A 15,447-nucleotide genomic window follows, 5' to 3' on the forward strand; every position below is an offset into this window, starting at 1 on the left:
ATAAATAATAAATAAATAAAATAAATAAATAAATATATATATATATATATATATATAATATATTATATATATATATTATATATATATATATTATATATTTAGTCTGTGCACCTGCTAAACTAATGTGACAACAGCCCTGCATAGTAATAAGTCTACCCTCATGTCAGTGTATTAAAATTAAAATATATTATACATTGTCACTGCATTTATATTACATGCATTACCTGAAATTGTTGCGTCTACTTCAGTCTCTTTAATGTTGCATGCTATTGCTTCACTCTACAGCTATAGTAGTATACTAGTCCCACCAGATTATTAGATAGATATATTACTTTATTATTTTAATTAGGCGTGCTTTTTCTTGTGGTTTTACGTTTATAATGTCCATCAAGACAGATGTGTTAGTCTAATATGTATCTGTGCACACAAAGCTGCTTTGTAGTTATAATTAAGGCAAGTTTATTGTCTTTTTTTGTGCAACACTAGATGTGTGTTGGATCATTTGAATCCAGGTAAACGTGCTGCTATCGCTTGCATTGTTGTGGCTTTTCTGCTCACATAATCTGTATCAAACTGTTCAAGCCGATAGGCTGGTGGTGACACACCTTGGTAAATATTTGTGTCGTCGACGGCTCTGAATTTTCATGTGCGAGCTGTCACGCGTTGATGATACAAAGGGCAGTGGAGTTGAGATTGTACAGTCAGGAAGCTCTGCTTGGATTTGCATAGCCCGTTCATTTCCCCATAGACTTCTGGCTGGCTCCCCTCCCATCGTCCTCTCTCCTCCCCTTTCTGTTTCTATCCTCCCTCGCTGCCTTTTAGCTTCTCTACCTTGTTTTCCACACACTCTTCTTAATATGCTGTTTGACCGCTACAGGTCTTGATGAGCTGTTTACTGATTTATTTTTAAAGGAAGAGGCCTTATTATTTTTTTCCTGCTTAGCTCTTTAATACTCTCTCTACATTTTAGGTCACCTGGACTTTGATCACAATGGGGGTGAAAGACCGCCCTCAGTGTTACTTTGATGTGGAGCTCAACAGGGAGCCAGGTAGAGAATTTAAAATCGTTTATAGGTTTGAGAATTAGTCAGACGTGTAAAACAGTCTGGCTCACTCTCATAGCTATTATTATTTTTTAACCAACATAATCAGCAAAGATGTTTAAATTCGATGTAGTTTTTGTGGCCTTGTGGAGGTTTTTTGATCATTGTTTGTTGCAGAAAATGAAAGTGGAACACGCGGGGTGTATGTTGGCTTGGTAGACTGGTTTTGTAACCATGTCAGTACTGAATGGTTGGTTTGAAATCAGCCCTGGATCTATTAGAGTTATGCACTTTTCACAGGAACATGCAGTTGTTTTGAAAACGCACAGACCCGTTCCGTTCCCTCATGTTAATAATGTAACTTACTTATATTTGGACAGGGTAGGGGGGAAACTATTCATATGCTTGTAAGATAGTTTCAGTTTGCTCCTGCTTGGAAAAGTTTCTACAGTGCCTGAGCTTCACCTCAGGGTTCTTCTAATTGTTGGAGACCAATTAAAAATGTGCAGCATAGTAACATTTGGGGTATTGTAACTCTTATTGTATCCTTGTACACCAACTTCATATTGATGATTCCTTGTTCATTCATAAACTTTCTTTGTGTGTTTTTATATAGTTGGGCGCATTGTCTTTCAACTTTTTTCGGATATTTGTCAACGACGAGCAAAAACTTTCTCTGTTTGTTCACTGGTTGTATTTGTACAGTCATGTTATAACTCTTGTGTCTTTGTTTTTCACTACACTAAACATTTTTAAACTTGTTTGTGAGCATTACATGAAACTTAACAAGGAAACTAGTCTGTTTCCTCTCTCGGAAGTGCAAGTGACAACTGTAAAACACTGCATTACACTCCTTTTTTGACTATTTGAAAACAGTTGTGCTGTGTTATGGATTTCTCCAGTAATAGTAGAGACACTGGGGATTTACTGGTGGCTCGAGTAGCCAGCAATCTGCACAGCAATCATTTTCTGGTTTTAAACCTGCTCTCTTCCTTGTTGTCTTCACCATATATAAATATCACGATGAGTAGGTAAATAAATACAGATATGAGATATGGATTTGAAAATAAGAGCCACAGTTATCAGGCTCCACACCATCTCTTGGTCATTGGATATCTTGAGGAAAGAGCTATAGCTGTAGTGTAATTGTCTAGTGAGTGGAGTGGAGGGGTCGTTGTCTTTTCCCTAGTATTTCATCCCACTGTGTAGAACAGAGTGTACTGTGGTAGTGGTGTCTGCCTAGAGATACCATAAATCTGCGAACAGACTGCAGATCGATCCTCCCTTCATTTTTCACCCCACCTGGCCGACAGGATGTGATGCTGGCAAGGGCAGACATGGGAGATGGCTGATTCGTCTGTTCCTCTTCTGGATGTACAGACACAACATAACACAGTAATATCACCGTCCAGCCGTTCAGTTTGCTGTGGCTTTCTCCAAGTGTCTAATGTGTCCTTTTAGCTGGGATCAGCTCACACCATTAGAAACCAAACCCTTGGAACAATGCTGAGGCCAGTGAAGCAAAATACTAGAAGTTAGCAACCTAAGCTGCCCATTTGAACAGCCAGCTCTCTGTCCACTGAAAGCAGCCTTAAACGCATACACAATCTAATGAAATCTCTGCCTTCACGTCTCCATTCACCCTCGGGGGGAAGAGAAATCCCAGGGGGCAATGCTTTGGGCCAATATTCTGTCCACTGCCAGTATCACTCCAGTGGAAGATTTCTTAATGAATTCTGCTGTGCTGCACATGCGTATTAACAACAGGTGCCTGAACCAAGGCATCAGTTTCCAACTGTTCATTCCCTTGTTTAATAAACCTCATTGTGGCATGTCCAAGACTAACATTGAAACACTCAAAGCTTTCACACAGTAGCAGCCGTTGAATGTTTTATGTTTTGACGATTAACATCTACTCTAATTGCAGGTGAAAAGGGAACTGGCAAAATCACAGGGAAAAAGCTCTGCTCAAAGGCTCCACATTTCACAGGTTGTTAAGAAACTTTGGTCCAGGGAGGCGACTTCACGAAGGTAATCACATCTGAAGTATGCCTCGAAAAGTGTGTGTTTTAATCAAATTGAGTGAATGAAGTTAGTCATACCCGCTGCTCGCTATTCCACCTTTCCTGCTTGCTGGCTCCATTTTTTTTTTTTCTTTAATAAAATCAATGGAAATGTAACAGAGCAAATAACTGCTCTGCTCTTTGATTTGGTTTGTTTAAGGAAGAATCAAATGCTCCCTTGGGTAGAATGTTTTCAGTACGGCGATGCTTTGCATGGAGTCACAGCTAACAACGAAAACAAAAACCTATAACCAGTAAAGCGCCATTTCAAGTATATGGCACCTTACTAGATTAAAGCATCATGACTTGTTCATGCTGACCATGGCTGAATGTGGCAGCCATCAAAAAATTCTACTAAAGGGGCCAGGTTTCTATATTGGCACTATATGCAGTAATGTACCGTAAGAGTGCCATTACAGTATATTGGCACTTTTACTAAATATAGCATCATTGACTTTATTGTGTTTCATAATTTTTAATTGTTTCATAATGAACATACTGTTTTCCTGAATGTGGAAGCCTCTCTAAAAATTAGTCCTTTTCTGTAATGTGTACACATGTATAGTGCACTTCTTTAATGGAAAGATGATTAATGATTTAATGTTATCCTCTGCAGGAAATGGAGAGGAGGAGAGTCCATATATGGTGGCTACTTTGAAGGTAATGGGAGATCAAATTATCTAATAAGCAGTCAATAATATATTTATTAAATCTCTGACTTAGCTGCTTTTGCATAACATAATGTTGCATGTGCCTCTTGTGTTAATAACGGGTTTTCCTATGTATGACTGTGTTGACCTTCATTTTTCCATTGTATAGTGCTGTCTTCTATTTTGTAACAGTAGTGGGCTTTATCAATCAGCATGGAGAGTAGGCATTCTCTTTATTGAAAGCTACAATCTTCCTGCCTAAAATTTTCAACATATTCTTTTATTTTAGAGTGGTCTTTGCAAAATGAGAAGGTAGAGATGTACACAGCTCAGTAACACCATGTCAACATTGTCCCCACCACCTTCCTCTCTCTCAGTTAAACCAGTGCAAATGTTTGCAACGGTGCAGGTGCAAGTTTGTACTGAAGTTTCTATTCAGACAGCCACCCTCCAAAGCCTCCGCTGCTCAAATTACATTTTTGTAATATGGGGTATTTATAGCCACACGTCTGCCATGAGATATGTCAGGCTGCCGGTTTCTCTGCGTAATAGGAAGATGGTATTACAAATAAGATATGAAGGCTTGCAACTTGGATTAGCATATTTAGATCAAATAGATTGGGAAGCATTTTCCAATTGGAAACTTTATCTGCAAATAGCTTGATGATATCATGGATTCAGTGCTTAAATGAATCACTTGAGCATGGCTTTATTTTATATGTGTTGATAACTAGTCAGATGTTACTCTAATCTGTTTTTTTTTTTTTTTATATTTGTAGAAAAATTAGAGTAGAGACGTAATATTTTTCTTATACTCTATATCACTGTGCGACAATTTTCCAAAGATTTCATTTTTGTTTGCGTTCGGAGGCTTGTAACTTGCTTTAGATAAATGATTCATCATAGTGAAAATCTTATCACCCTTTCTTTGTGCGTTGTCTTTTGTTTTGACAACCGTTACGTATCTTCTTCCTTGTCTTTTTCTGGCTATCTCTAAAATCTATTCGATCCAACATCATGAGGCGTTTTCTAAATGATTCCCAGCTCAGAAATGTTAATATGTTAATGATAATGTGACCCTGAAGAAAGATGAGGCAATGCATGGATCTCTATTGAAGCAAGTGAAACCGAATGGAATCAATATGTTATTCTTTGGAACATTCTCAGACTAATGTAAAATTATGAGATTTTTAGTTATTCATATAATATTAGACCAGGACTAGAAGTGACAAACAAAAATATGTGCTTTTACAGAAGGACTGGTTGGTGAGGCATGATTAGGCTTCATGGATTGAAACAGTTCTCCCTTTTTGTCCTGTTCTTCCCTGAATATTTCCGTTATTGCGTATCAGAGGACGCACACTGACACTTCGCTCCTTCTTTCTCTGCCCCCAACACGACGAGAACTTCACTCTCAAACACGACACGAGCCTTCCTGTTGTCTATGGCCCATGTGGGAAGGACACAAACGGCTCACAGTTCTTCATGTGAGTAACAATAAGTAAATCAAATTCAGTCTGCACCGTTTTTAATAACTATACCATTTAACTGGCAGGTCACTTGTATTATTTATTTGCTTTTTTTTTCTTCTGGTGTTTTATGCTTTCTGTCCCTTTCTTTGTTGAGTAGAATTTGTCATTGTGAACGTCAACAATCCCCTCTCTGTTTTGCAGTTAGATTTCAAAGTGCAGAGAAACATGGATTCGTTCTTTTTTACCTACAAATGTGTTACATTTTCTTTCCGTTTTTTGTGTAAAATTTACAGAAACTCTGCATCCTGCTCTTCCAAGGTATGTGTCTCCAGGCTGTGTTCTCCTCTCTCCTCTCTCTCTCTACTGCCTGACTTATTATTTCTATTTAGTTTGTATTTGCAAGTATTTGCAAGGCTTTTTTGGATATGATCTGACAAATTTACTATTTAAACATTCTGAGGTTATTTGGCTTTGTACACTTCTTATCTCTAAACAGGTTGCCACCTTAAGGTAGCAACGTCCTACATGGATAAAAACTTTGAAACATAAAGGAGAAAATTATACAGACTGTGTTTTCTTAGTATGATCCAATTGTCACCAACACTGTTGACTCTTGAGTGTTTGTGGCTGGTTTTAATGCAACAGCCAAAAGTCTATCTAAATTGATTTGCAATCATTAAAAACAATTATGGTCTGTCAAATTATGCATTTTTTTTTTTTTTAGTCCCCCCCCCCTCATGGTACAGTAGCACCCACACTTTGTCGAAGTTACTTGTTCGCTCTCATTCTTCTCCTCCTTTTTCTCCTTTTCTCATGACCCTCCACTGCCATTGGTCGACCCCTCCGGCTTTCTTTGCTGGATTTTCCACAAACAGCACAACCAAGATGGCCCTCATCTTGACGGGTAAAATCTAATTTCAGAAAGCATTAGAACGATCTTCACAGTTACAGACAGTCAGTCCGACTTCAGTCAGAGCTCTTACACACCCGAAATCAATAGTCATGATTACATAACAAACATGTTTAGGGGAGTGTAACAGCTAGTCTGCTTCGTTATGACTGTATGGGTGTGGTGTGGTTTGATCAGATTTTCACTGAGTGTGAGCAAACGACCGCCAGCAGTTATCAGATTTGTATTGAAATATTGATGACTGCCGCGCCGGAGTACGTGGCATCACCTTTTTTCCCCAACTCAGCCCGGCCCACCTCAAAACGATGAGACGACTACAGAAGGGCAAAAAAGCTAATATAGAAATCTCTCATATGAGGTTTAACATACTGTTCTAACTTTGGCAGAAAGCTAGAGGTAAGAAGCGGACTGAGTAAAATATGTTGTCGGCCCTTTGAAGTTCTTTGAAGAATCCGATAAAAATCAGTTGCTCTGTAGTTGTAACAGATACAATCATTTCTGTGTCGTGCAGTGTCCACGTCGTCTTGGTGTCGTCATCTCCGGCTTTGAAGTGATAAAGAAGATCGAGGGTCTGAAGACTGATTCAGCCAGCAGGCCTACGCTGATGTGAGAGTGATGGACTGCGGGCAACTTATCACTAAGTCTGCAAATGATGGTAGGTTCAGTGATAGATCTACTTTTCCTTGAATGTTGCGATATATATACGTCAACACAATTCATGAAAAGGCCAGAAGCAGAGTTCTCTGCCCCGCCTGTGGCACCTCTTCATCTGTCCCTACTGAAGACTTAACATGTTTTATTTTTACGAAAGGCTTTATAACTTCTGTTTAATTCTTAAACAGCTGGACACTGCGGTATTTAACAAACGCTACTTCAACAAGAGTATGCAGTGCATCTGTTGGAGGCTATTTTCAGCTGCTGATGTAAACAGAGTTTGTCTTTTATGTGTTTTTAATATTTTTGGACAACAATTGAGCTTTTATATCCGCAGAGGGATAAGCTACACAAAGCTTTTAGATGCACAAGCTGTTAGAAGCGTGTTAGGTTTTGGTCTTTTTCAAAGGAATTTGTTCACAATAAGAAAAAAATATAGAATCACCAGACTCTGCTGTATGAAAACCTTTTGCAACTGGCCAGTGTAGTGAGAGTTTAATATCTGGTTGGTATGACAGCTGTTTTTAAGTGATCCTATACCATTTGTATTCTCTTTGTTTTTGCCTCCTGTGGGGAATAACGTGTGTGCTGCCTGCTGCAACTGTAACTGGGTCATATTTTGTTCTCATTCTGTAAGAGTTGGCATTTCGATGCCAGATTTGCCCCCCACTGGCATTCGTACAGGGCGTGTAACCTGATCTTGTGTTTAATGAGGATCAGCGAGGTGATCTCTGTGGACTTCAGTTGGCATCTGCCCCTGACTCTGCCAGGGTGTTTTAAAAGTACCTTATGTATACAGTGGAAATAAAAAATATCACTACATAATTCAAACAAATGTCACTGCATTAAATTTAACATCATAAAGTTTGTACAATGATAGCAGCTATCTGTGACTATTGCCATATCTCAAAAAACAAAAGCATAAGATTACTCACTACATTTTTAAAAAAAGTCTACAATACGAAGAAATATAAGGAGAAAAACACTAGACTTAAGATAAATTTCTGGCGAGACAGAATGGATAAAATGTAAAACGTCACTCTAATCTATGAATCTAATCTACAAATGCATAATGTAGTATAAAGCAATAGTGAAATTAAGGATTTCATATCTTTAAATGCCTATTTGGTTTGTTGCTGCACATTTAGCAAACATTATTTAATAAGATATTTTTTTATTTGGGGTGTTAATAAGCTCAAGCAAGAGCCTCACTTACATTAATAAAAACTAACTTTTAATTCTAAAAAATTCTTGCCAAATTCTCCAACTGGACATTTGATCAACATAGAAGCACTAAAATTATATTTGAAACTTTATAATATATTTGATACTGTTTAACGTGCTACTGGTTTGTATTACATCCCTAGGTGTTTCTAATATTTAGGTAATGTGATCATCCAATGTGTTCAAATACAATAACTCTATAATGCCATAAATTCTACTTTTATGAAGCTTATTATGTTTTTGTTTTTGTTGACACTGTCAGAGAGGTGATAATGTAACTATTAAGGTATTGAGGTTGTAGTTAGTTTGCAGTGTGTTTCTAATACTATGGCCACCCCATTTACAGACATGAGAGGGCCATAATATTAGAAACAACTCACCTACGCTTTGTAAAAATAGTATTTATAGCATAATTGTTGTATTGGATCACACTGTACAAGTATACCTATATATCATGGTAATAAATGGCTAATTCTTCTTCTTCTTCTTCTTCTTCTTCTTCTTCTTCTTCTTCTTCTTATTATTATTATTATTATTATTATTATTATTATTATTATTATTATTACTACTACTACTACTATTACTGGCTGTATATGTGACAAATGCATTGAATTAAGCTGAAAAAAGTCAATAGACTTACTGTATCAATAATCTTCAGCTAATTATAATTGACCCTTTTTTTTTTTACAGCAGCCATGACATGATAATAGTAGATGAACACAGGTGTTAGCAATGATACTAATTAAGGCTGTGTTCCATTCTGGTCAAACAGAGTCAGGGTGCTGCTGCACTGCATGTCGGCTCACTGCAAAGTCAAAAAATCTGCTGCACTAAATGCAACAGAACCTCAGTTAGTGTCATTAGAAGCACCTGTGTTGACCCGACTATCTCATGTCAAAATGTCTGCTGTGAAAAAGGTTTATTACTAAACCAAAAGTTGAGTAAACATCATGTTACTTGTTATTTGTGTTAGCAAACAGATTCACACATTTAAAGGTGTCATTTTGGGCTTTAGAGACATTTTATGTACCAATATTTGATCAATCATTTGAGGAAATGACTGTCACGTTATGAAAATAATGTAGCTGCAGCCCCAACATTGTAATATTGATGATCTGATCTTCCTCTTGACCTCCTGTAGGCTGTGTGTTCTTCATGGGCCCAGTGGATCATGTCTCTGATCCTGTTCGCCTTTGTGGTTCGGGTCAGGGATGGACTCCCCCTGTCAGCCTCCACAGACTTTGAACACAACCGAGAGCTTCAGGAGAGGAAGCAGCAGCTCAGGACCGTCAGTAAGGCACTGGCCCGTTTACCTGACAGAGGGACCGTCAAGGGCCAGGAGCTCAACATATAGTAAGGACCAAAGCAGACTCGCTCGGTTGTGCTCTCTGTAACTGCAAAAAAAAGATTGTTGTCCATCTAAACACAGGGGCATCCATGTCACACTGCGTCAGGCTGTTTGTTTACTAAACACCTTTTCTCCTCTCACCTGTTCAGCTTCGTCTCGTCAGAGGGTGTATCCTACATGACCGTGTGCCACTGCAGCCTCCCTGTTGCTAAGGCCTTCTGCTTCCTGGAAGATTTGCGATGGGAGTTCACAGCATGCTTCAATAGCACTGTTGTCGCCTTGGCAAACAGGCCATATCCATTTTTGGAATTTGGTGAGTAGGAAGAGAAATCTTGTCGTCTAGATTTGCTGTTGTTTATACAATGTGTCAAATGACAAACAAAGCTTCTGTCTTTGACGCTTTAAACTAAATATAAATACACTGATTTATCCTACTGTTGCCAATTGACAGACAGTACCATTCAGAAGCTGAAGCAGCAGTACAACCAGAGCGGTGGTCCGGCCCTGGAGGTCACATTGGCAGAGGTCCAGGAGGATCTGAGGATTCATCCACCACAAGTAATTGACTTGGATGAAGTGGAGCTCACCAATGGCATCGCAAATGGGCATATGGAGCAAGGTCCTGGATCTGGTAAGATCGATGGATCAGTTATTGACATCCATTAGAGGAACACAATACAGTCACAACACTGTGAGTCCATTAGAGTGTAATAACTATTTGTTCAGCAGTAATGGCAGAGGGCACAAAGCTCTTACGGTAACACGCAATTATACACATCAGAGGTCTGTATCTGCAGCCGGATGCGAGTAGAGTAAAACATGAGTACAAGGGGGGTGGCTGGGGTCGAGTGCTTTGCATGTGATGGAAATATCAGTGAGCTGTGGGAGGTTGGGAGTGAGGAGACGAGTGATTTCACAGACTTTGTGTGTTATTTCGAGGAGTTTGTTCCTGTTAGGTGACACTGAGTATGGTGAAGTAGCATGTGGAACAGTAGAAAAAGGTTCCATGATGCTCCTGCACAGACTGACCTAAATTTCGGGATGGCAGAGAGCCTCCTTTGGCGGTGTTTGTGGATATAGGTAGTGTGTTAATCAAAGCTATTGCAGAGGGTGATTCCAAGGTACTCCACCATCTCAGCTGGCTCACTGTTGATGCAGATGTGGCAGTGAGGGGTACTGGGTTTCTTGCAGGTTTCAGTGAGGAGTTCCTTACTCTTGGTGACATTCTCTGTGCAGCACTGAAATAAGTAGATACAGTATGGTATGTATTATCAGTATAGCCGTGCCAGCTGAATGTCATTCTCAAAGTTTTACTTTTACTTTTGTTTAACAGGTCAGAATGTAAGACTGGAACCGGTGACGGCACCAGGCATCCTCTCTCTGGTCCTAAATATCATGTGTGCATCTTTGAACATAATCCGTGGTGTTCACCTCATAGAGTACACATTCCAGGTATGTGCCAAATTTTCTATCACCGATTTTTCCAGCGTCCAGCATATTCAATAAAAAATATTGTTTAAGAACAAACATGGCCTTCTCAACATGCATACTAAAGCCATTTGTTATGTGCAGTTTGGGGATTTTATTCAGGAATAGTATGTATAAGCTAACATTAATTATAGATATGTTAAGCTGGCTGGACCGGCTGCCGCGCATTAGCATTTTGCTGTGAAAGCAGAGGTTTCATAATGATGAGGTCTGCAGGAAACTGCGAAAATGTGTCTCTTGGGAGAATAAGCTGTAATCTGAAATAACTGTTTGATTTTTATTTTTTTTATTTTTTTTTACTTATATGCAGGATGATTATGAAGGAATGTGGAATGTTGTGGCATTTCTTCTGGCGTTTGTCTGCTGCGTGCTTCAGGTAAATTTCCATTTTCAGCACTGCAATCTTAAACCCAACCACGTCAAACTCTTTCTGATGCTCTTCCTTCCTTCCGTGCGAAATATGAACTCTCTCTCTTGTGTTCACAGTGCCACCTCTACCTGTTCCACTCATCTCTGAAGAAACACAAATCCTTCACTCTGTTGAGTGTGATCGTCCTATGCAACCTCTACCTGCTCGGCCTGAGGAACGCGTGGCAGCTGGTTTTTCATATTTCAGTCGCCTCCCTCTCAACCTTCCTCATCCTCACCCGTAAACTCCAAGACAGAACCAATGACTGTGGGGTCTGAGGAGGAGAGGACAGGTTTGAATGACAGGCTCGATCCACATGAAGATGTCGTGTGGATTTTTAACAAAAAGAAAAAAAACATTCAGAAATTTTGTGTCATCATGGAAAATTATAACTACAAGCTTCTTGTACTTGCACTTTGTCTATATTGTTTCCAAGATCGTAAAGGGTAAACGGTGAAATGCAGTTCTTTCTTCTGTAAACACTGTAAAAAGAAAATCAGAAAAGCTTAAAGGAGATCTCAGTTATCTCAGTCAGTGCCATCCTTAAGATTTTAAAGAAAGAGTTTTTCCAGTCAGAGTTGCTGACCAAAGTTTTTCATGTAGAAACAATCATTTATCACAGCCCGAACTGTTGAAGTCGGCCACGCTTGCTCAGTATTATTTCTGCTGCCCCAGGCCACTGATTATCTCTGCAGTTTACAATGCGAGGTGACAGTTTGTGACTGTGACAGACGTCAGATATACTGTTTACTTTTAACACATGGCTGATGAGCAGACCGGGTCATCCATCCCACGCCGGTAGCAGCACGATACATAAATTATGTAGTGTAGTTTGATTTAAGATGAATGACAGTCAAGTAAAGTTGGCAATGCAGCTTTTTCTATTTGTTTTTGCTCATTAGGCTCCAGTAAAAAAAACTAATGCGGAGGTGTAAATGTAAAGCTATGGTTTGTTTCATGCCTTACTATGTTTGTTTAATCGTTTTGACTTACTTACCAGCAAGTGCTCAGCTAGTCACCGCAAAGATTCAAATGTAAGGGCTCCGTTCTTTAACGACTTAATGGAAGTTACATTCAATACTGAGCTCCGATTAGTCTTAAACTCATGTAAGGCATGATGTTAAGGCATGTTATCTTACAAGTTTAAACGCAGCTTGCGATCAAAGGAGAATCGTGTCATATCATCTCCAGATTAAACCCATTTTTGTACGATCGAGTTAAAATTTTGATGTTTTAGTTTCGTCTTTTTTCTACTGAGCTCTTGTATTGTCAAAATGTAAACGGCAGGTAAGAGTGTGAAAGCACTGATTTTATTGGTAAAATAATTTGTTGGGGAAAAAACAAACTAAAGACTGCACTATTAGCTTTAGATTTGTATTTTTTTTGTGTGTTGGTAAGGCAATTGTCTTTGAATGTGTTGCATATCAGATTCAGCTAAAAATGCTATTTATATCCTGATTTATGTTTACTTTGATGGTGTTTTCTTTGGGGTTTATAACACCGCTCCTATACGTAGTTCAGATTGTTAAAAACGTAGAAATCATATGGCTATGATCTACAGTATGTTTCAGTATAGAACACATCACAGTAGTGCTGCTAAATAAATAGGCTAAGTCTCTTTTTAGTTTAACTTTCAACGTATTTAGCTTCTTAGACGTTCAGTTTTTAATTGCTAAACAGTTGCACTGACGTATTTTAAGCGTGGGAAGTAAATTATTAGTTTATAGTGTTTGGCATTGAGGCATTTTCATCATATGAATCCCTTTTTATCGAGAAATATAGAGAGGATTTATAAAGAAAACAACATCTCCTCTGACAATCCAGACGTCCTTCACTAAAATATACAAATAGTTTGGAAAAGTAACTTTTAGCTTGTAGTTTACAAAGTTAACAGAGTGAGGATGTTTTCACTGGACGCATTACATGTGGTGTAGCTACAGATGAAATAGTTGGACCTCTTATTAATACATTTTCAGTTTGTTCTAAAGTAGGTTGCGCTGTTCAGATATTTTAGTAAATTGCTAGAAAATTAGGCCGTGACAGTGGAGTAAACTCTTGTCTAAATGAGGCTAAACATAAATTTCCAAACATTTTGAATATGAAGTGTCATCATTTGTCATGCCGCATGGTATTGTCTGTGCAGGACGTCGGTGATGTTGTAATATTTTTGATACGAAAGAGGTTTTACCGACTCATCATTTCCGCTGTAGATTACAAGTTGTTGACCAAATGAATTGTACAATGTCACCACAGATGTTCTAAAGATGTAGAAACACGACGTGGAGGTTTGTTTTAAGACTTGAAATAAAAGTGAAGGAGAATTTTGTCGATTCTGAAGGTTTATAACATAACAGTGAAAATACACTGTACAACTGGAACATGTGGCGGACTTTTCTTCATATATAAATATAGTTTATTTTTTATTTAATCAACATCTGAAATCTTAAGTCTAATCTGAATACATTATTTGGTTTGAAAAACAACCTAAATTTTGTTTTAATAAGATTTTCTTTATGTTGTTCATTATAAAACAGAATGAAGGAATTTGTTTTTAATTAAACTCACTGCAACAAGTTTGTTAATAATGGGAAGTAATGTACCAACTGCCAAACACAGTGATGATTACAGGGCTTTATTTTTTTTCCGGCTGTGGTAAAACTGACATTTCATTAATAAATAGTCTTTTTTTCTATTTGTGTGTTTTCCTTTGTCCGTCCAAGAAATCAGCGTTACCTCCAGCGATATTTTATTACCTTGATCATGTGGCTCCTTTACCTCTTTGTATTATAATGCTGCATACAGATAAGGATGATTAAGCTGGAAGGAAAACAGGACAGGAGGAAATAAATAATTCAATTAAATTGCTACAGTAAACTTGGAACATGAAATGTAACTTGTAACTTTTCCAATATTACACCAGATGGAGCCCTTTCATAATATACTAGTCTTTAGAGACAGTGATGTCTGGTTGGTCATATGTTATAGGTTGATTATATTTATCAATGTAAGTGTCCACAGGATGAAACAATTCTTACAGATGAAAGTGTCCTATAGCTTGCACGACTAATGTAGTGATTGGCACAAGCCTGACAGAAAAGGTCACAAAAGGTGGAAATAAAGTGCACAGGACACTAAATCCTTATGTTAGGTGGATCATTTTAGCATTTGTGGAAATTGTCCAATTGCTCCCCCAGAACCGCTGACCCAGATTTACATAGGTCATATTAAAGTTTAAACAGCAGGACCGGTGACTTCGAGTAAAGATTAGACTCCTCATCCACATCTTGAATCGACTATGAGGTTTGTTAATTCACATTCCAGGCAAATGTAAAAAGTTTTACCCAACAACAGATCGAACCTTGAGTAGCACTTTAGAGAAATAATAATTACCAGTTTATTTTGCAATAATGTTGCAAATTACCTTCGTATTGTCAACATATAGCACAGTAGGAGAAGGAAAACTGAATGGAAACTTTCTCCACAGGCAACGAAACGTGAATAAATTTTCAAACGCCTATTTCAAAAGGGTATATGAAAAGAAGGTTTACTTTGGGTAAATAGAAGACTTGCACCAAAGGTTGACTTGGGCTACAATAAAGTTACAATAAAGAAGGCAACTTTTCACTTTCGATGTGACGTGTGCAGCGTCTGATGTGGTCTGTTAGGTGACAAAGCTGCTGTAGTCCCATGTTGGGTTCAGTTCATGTGTGTTTTTCAGATGTTCAGTGCTTTTATTAAATATTTTCTTTCTCTACTAACGGGTTATGCTAGAAGACACAAACTGGAAGAACTCTAATTTCATTCAAATGAAACTGCAGTTCTTCTCTTTTATCCAGTTCTTTGGCAGATGTCTAAATCATAACGTTAGCTCCGCATGGATCTCAGATATAAGAATGCTGTTCTTATAGATAATCCAGTTTTAATCCTCCTCACATCAATACACTGCTTTGGGTCTTGTACTGATATTTCATGACCTTCGGCCTCAGCCTACATCACTCGCTGCAGTTTCCAATAACGTCACAAATAAGCTTCTGCTTAATTTCTGGAGACGGCCATAAAATCCTCCCCTCCCCTCCTCTCAATAAACATCTGACTCTCAGTCTCTGTGGCCACTTTTATGTTTTTTCTGGTCACTAGTTTATAGACATTGATGTGGTCGTGTCATTAGCTGTAAAGCATGTAAAGC

At 38.3% G+C, this 15,447-nt stretch overlaps 1 protein-coding gene and 1 long non-coding RNA gene across 2 annotated transcripts in view; both read left to right on the top strand.

Moving 5' to 3' along the window:
• LOC113744492 (uncharacterized) overlaps positions 1 to 1,712 on the top strand; it is a 2,688-nt gene extending 976 nt beyond the window's left edge. Inside the window, exons 2-3 of the long non-coding RNA XR_003461588.1 lie at positions 971 to 1,049; positions 1,660 to 1,712. This is a non-coding gene — a long non-coding RNA (uncharacterized LOC113744492). The remainder of the gene's footprint in view (positions 1 to 970; positions 1,050 to 1,659) is intronic.
• A 7,410-nt stretch (positions 1,713 to 9,122) lies between these two features.
• sec22c (SEC22 homolog C, vesicle trafficking protein) lies at positions 9,123 to 13,953 on the top strand. Its single transcript, XM_027274485.1, has 6 exons — positions 9,123 to 9,369; positions 9,514 to 9,677; positions 9,816 to 9,995; positions 10,698 to 10,816; positions 11,163 to 11,228; positions 11,339 to 13,953. The coding sequence occupies exons 1-6, from the start codon at positions 9,188 to 9,190 to the stop codon at positions 11,537 to 11,539; spliced, it is 912 nt and encodes a 303-aa protein (XP_027130286.1). The 5' UTR covers positions 9,123 to 9,187; the 3' UTR covers positions 11,540 to 13,953.
• Positions 13,954 to 15,447: the final 1,494 nt, after the last annotated feature.

Source organism: Larimichthys crocea, chromosome XXIII, assembly GCF_000972845.2.
Source record: "Larimichthys crocea isolate SSNF chromosome XXIII, L_crocea_2.0, whole genome shotgun sequence".
NCBI classification, from domain to species: Eukaryota; Metazoa; Chordata; class Actinopteri; family Sciaenidae; genus Larimichthys; species Larimichthys crocea.

Bases quoted from the DNA above. Each gene is read 5' to 3' on its own strand.
- sec22c (XM_027274485.1), top strand. From the start codon at position 9,188: ATGTCTCTGATCCTGTTCGCCTTTGTGGTTCGGGTCAGGGATGGACTC. The intron at 9,678-9,815 runs GTGAGTAGGAAG...GCCAATTGACAG, and splicing joins ATATCCATTTTTGGAATTTG to ACAGTACCATTCAGAAGCTG. The intron at 11,229-11,338 runs GTAAATTTCCAT...TTGTGTTCACAG, and splicing joins TTGTCTGCTGCGTGCTTCAG to TGCCACCTCTACCTGTTCCA.